Consider the following 5,025-nt stretch of genomic DNA (forward strand, 5'->3'; position numbering starts at 1 on the left):
AGAGATCTTGTATAGTAACCTAAGGGAGTTCTTTCTTGCCTGGAGGTACCTAGAATGAGATTATTTCTTTAAAAAGGAAAAAAAATACATAAAAGTAAGGAAAAACTGGAATTTACAACGGTTTGAATGACTTGCAGAGTGGTTAATTCTGTGGTTGTAATTGTAAATCCAAATAAGTTACAAAGCTATGCATATGAGCTTGTAAGGATAGATCCATATTTTGAAAGATGCACAAGCGTACCTTCCAGAAAGCTTTGTATCTTTGGGCTCTCACAGATTCATTCTTTAGGTACAGGACTTCTCAAGGAGGTATAACTTGTGTATTCCCTCAGTTCTTTTCATTTCCTCGGAATCCCACATGCTTCCTGAAAAAAGCAAAATTTATCATAGAACATTATTTTGGACTTAAAGGCAACTGAAAGTTCTACATTTTACTAATCAGCAACCCTTTTTTCATAAAAATTGTTGAAGCAGATCCCCTGTCCTGGGAAATCAACCAGTATGAAATCTACTTTTTAAAGAAGTAGGTTTGAGGAGAACATTAAGGCCTTAATTCAGCAAAGTGAATTAGTAACTGCCTAATTTCCATTAACTTCAGAGACTACAAAGGACTAGAATATGGCCATAATCTACCACAGCATGTTAACACGGTTGTAATTTGTGTTGATTTTGTACGCAGTGGGTGCATCTACACGAGATGCTTAATGCACAGTAGCTTAATAACAGTGCTCAGTCACATGTCACAGCACAAACTGCTAATACGCTACTGTGCAGTATTGAGCGACTGCGTAGTAGTGTCACTAAAAAGGTGTTCATTGGTGCTACTGCACAGTAACTCTACTTACCACGTGTTTAGTTAGTACTTGATTATACAGGTACTAAAATAAATGTGCAGTAACTACTGCACATTATACCAAGATGCAGCAGGGTCACATGACCAGTTAACCCAGGTAACTGATCTGTTAGGCTTTATTATAGTGCCTTGCCACCAAATTTAAAGCTTGTTTACACTAACTAAACTAGCACCCCGGAGCTAATGCAGACACATTACATCAGTACCAATGTAACTTACACTGTTGTAACTTTTACTGCTCTATGGGCATGTCTACCTGTGATGCTTCCAAAGGGAAATACTAAAGCACAGTGCAGTAACAACATCACTGTAAGGCAATGTGTAAACACGCCCATTATATCATAACTTCACACTGGATTGTGGTGTATAGCTTTACATTTGCATTTCTTCGCTCACTGTAAAGGTGGTTTATACCAATCTAGCAGCGTTTGTTTGTCTGCAGTGTTTGTTATCTACATTTTTAATCTAGTCAGAAATAATTTTGTTCACGACTGCATTTTCTTCTCTTAGGAAAAGCTATGTTCTTGTGATAAATATACATTGTTTTTAGGCAACATAGGTTTAAGACAGCTATACAAAAGTAATCAAAACTTGTAATCGGTCAGGATAATTTTATCTATACCAATTTCTCTCAAATGCAAAATACTAAGCATAAAGAAAAGGCTAGGCAGGCAGTAATTATGGATGTGGTTTAAAGTTGGGTAATGCACAGTAGATGCCAACTGTTATGTCTTATACTGGGGGCATCAAACATTTTTGGTCCATAGGTGAGCTCTGGACTATGAGGCTTCCTGCAGCGCATTAACCACCCTAGGCGCTGGTGGTGCTGACAGTTGGTTTGGCATGGGGATTAATGCCACTGCTGTTCACCGCACTGCTGGAGGTAGGTCCTCCAGCCCACCCCTAGGTCTGGGTTACAGTCTGAGTTTGACCACCTGCTCTCTCCATCCTTATACATTGCCCTAAATTTCTGTGATTCAGTATACACTGTTTAGGTAAATATACTATTTTCTCTCTCTCTCCTCCCATGAAATTTGGGACAGATGAAGTGCTGAATTCAAGCTATTAGAATAAAATAAACAAGATGTCCAATTTAGAGGATTAGTTTAGTTGGTTCCATAAAAGGTAAGTATTGTGGTTGGTTCACAGGTCTTGTTTGGGTTGTGATTTTTGGATCGAGAGAGGAATCCCTTTGGAAAGCTGTAGGTAATTCATGTAACTTTTTGAATTATGCCTCTGCTGGGGTTCAGACTTTTAAAGGTTTTTATTTTGACTGTCAAGGACTATCTTCTGTCTTGGTTGTGCCACCAAATTACATTTTTAGGTGTCTGGTTCTTAGGTTTTTGAACTGCTTTCCCTTTCTTATCCAGTAGATGGTATCAATGTGCTACAAATGTTGTTTAATACATTTTTTTCCTTGTCATGGTTCACTCGTATCCCAAAATGTCTCAATATTAGACTTTCCTGTATAGTAAGAGCCCTGAACAATTTTTCTTTTACCCTTGAGCAGATCTGTTATATAGCCTTTTAGTATGTTTATGCTTATGCTACAATGAAGCATTTGAAGGTAACAGTACTCAAGTACTGTTTCATAAGGGCAATTTCTAGCCTGTTCTTTGAGTATATACAAAGACTGGTATACATTACATTTGCTGTAATAGTCTTCTAAAAACAGCTCAGGTTGGTTCAAAAGTCCTTTCACAGGTTACATTTTTTAAAATTTAAGTATGTTTTTAATTCTAAGCATGGAACTTAGTGCTGAATTTGGATTTAAATGAAATATTAACCCAACATGTTTACGTAGTGTCAGGTTCCTAGGCATACGTATTTACAGATGAGTAAGTTAGCCAAATACCTCTTTTCCTCCTCCCCATCCCCACTCATCTTTTTTTTCTTTTTTTTTTAAACCCCCTCATCTTTATCATTGTTAGGATCACATGTATTATGTGAGGCTGCATGAATTGTATCAGGATGCATGCTGTATTACATTACAGGATCCTCTTTAGGTTTGTAAAAATCTGGCTGCTTTTTAAAAGGATTAATATTTGACTATAAGATACTTGTTTCCTTGAAGGAAATGCTTAGTGACTGGGAGGCAAACAGATGTTGTCAGAATACACAGGGTTAATAAATTAGAGCTTGATCCTGTAAAAAAACAAAACAAAACCCCTGTGTTTTAAAGTCTAGTACATGAGTAAAGACTGAAAAACTTCAAATAATGATTCTATTTCAGTGTTGTCTTAGAGAGAAATATTTCCCCCTCCCCCCAAGATCTTTCTATTTTCTTTAGATTGTTCATAGATTTCATAAACATTAGGGCTGGAAGGGACCTCGGAAGATCGAGTCCAGCCCCCCGCCCGAAGGGCAGGAAGTCAGCTGGGGTCATAGGATCCCAGCAAAATAAGCATCCTATTTGCTCTTGAAGGTGTTCAATCTGTCCTTGTGTTTTAAATTCCTGTTCCCATTGATATTTTTCTTCCCCCCATGGAGTTTCACTTTTACTTTCTCTTAAACTGAGGGCCAAACAGGACCAAAAAAACATATAGGTACTAGGGTTTAACAAACTTATAGCTGTTTGTTCCAAATTTAATGTAACCACATGGTATAAAGCCCTTTACTTGTGTACTTCTTTAATACAGCAAGCAGTGAAATAATTAGTTGGTTGACATTTAAAATATCCATTATGAGCTGGAGCCTTTATTTAATTGAGCTATATGGGACAGCCAGTACCTCCTTAGAAATGAGGTTTCAGTCTCTCTGTAGACCTGAAATTAAGCAGTGTACCAGTTACTATTTGGAATATTTTCTTTACAAAAAAGGGCATTCAGTCTTAACTGAAAACAATAGCAAAATTCTGCAGGAGAGAGAGGAAAATACAAAAATCTAGAGACTGGATCTACCCCCACAGTGTGGAATTTCTGCTTTATTTTTAACTATGTAACTGAAATATCCTGGGTATTAATGTGTGTTTATTTTCATAGGTACGTGCTCACCAGTTAGTTTTACCACCGTGCGATGTAGTGATCAAAGCTGTAGCCGACTACGTCCGCAATATTCAAGATACCACTGATTTGGATGCCATAGCTAAAGATGTTTTTCAACATTCACAGGTATAGTAAATAATAATAACCTGTTGTTTATAAAGACTTGTTTTTAAGTCTTATGTTTTATACCTCCTGGTAATTGCCAGTAAAAATTGATCATTTTATTCAGTGATATTTGTTCAGTTCCTGCGAACACTAATTCCTACTATAAATAGGAAACATAGGAACATAGACCTGGAATGGATGTCCTGGGTCCTCAAGTCTAATCCCCTGCAAATACTTATCCAAAAGAACATCTGCACTGGCCTGTCTTGCACACTACAGCCACAAAGAATCCCACAATTAATCTAGGCACTGACTACACAATAAGCTGATTATGCCCATTTTGCTTCTTCAGGCAGTTTTCTTCAGAAACTGCAGGCCAGGTAGCTGCATCTTTGCAGTGCCATTAGTGAACTGTTAGCAAGGGGGGACAGATTTGTGTTGTCACTTGACAGTTCTAATTTGCCCGTTTGAAAACCTGCGTTTACATTAAGGTTTAGGAAGCAGCCTGCTTAGAGCAGCATAACATTCTTGAAGGAACATGGTTAGCTTGCTAGGTAGCTACCAAAATCATCTCCATGAGCTGCATCTGAAGCGTGGTGCTCCTTGTGGCCAGATCCAGACCTGGTTACAGTGCAGGCGTTTCCCAATACTATTAGTAGGGGTGCACTGATAAAGAGTTTTTTTTGGGCTGATACCAGCAGCCGATTATTTATCAGCCGATACCGATCTAATTGCTGATATGCAGATCGGCAGCTTGGAGAGTAGCATCTGGCTGGTAAGCCTGTTAAAGGGAAGGGATGTGGGAGGTTGGAAGAGGTGTAGGGGGCGGGGCAGATCAAGGCCTCTTTGGTGAAAGAGGGAGTGGAGCTGCGGCAGTGGCAGGCACTATATAGCTGGGGTAGGCAGGGTGTGGGACAGCTGTGGGCAGCTCTTCAGAGGCAGAAGTGGCTCCCATCGCTTCGTGCACCTTGGGGGAGGTATGGGGGACATGTGCCCCTGGATCCATCCATGGAGGGCGGGTGGGCTGCCCACTGTGGGCTTGGGGCGAGGGGCTGCGCCAGCCTCTTTCCAGGAGAGGGGCTG

General features: G+C 39.6%; 1 protein-coding gene across 3 annotated transcripts in view; it reads left to right on the forward strand.

Annotated features, from left to right (window-relative positions):
* FAM120A (family with sequence similarity 120A) overlaps window positions 1-5,025 on the forward strand; it is a 93,424-nt gene that overhangs the window by 33,466 nt on the left and 54,933 nt on the right. For all 3 annotated transcript variants that reach the window (XM_019505044.1, XM_019505045.1, XM_019505047.1), the window contains exon 4: window positions 3,835-3,963. In XM_019505044.1, coding sequence (XP_019360589.1) covers window positions 3,835-3,963 — 129 coding nt within the window. The remainder of the gene's footprint in view (window positions 1-3,834; window positions 3,964-5,025) is intronic.

This window comes from Gavialis gangeticus, unplaced genomic scaffold, assembly GCF_001723915.1.
Source record: "Gavialis gangeticus isolate Ggan-Ray unplaced genomic scaffold, GavGan_comp1, whole genome shotgun sequence".
Classification (NCBI taxonomy): domain Eukaryota; kingdom Metazoa; phylum Chordata; order Crocodylia; family Gavialidae; genus Gavialis; species Gavialis gangeticus.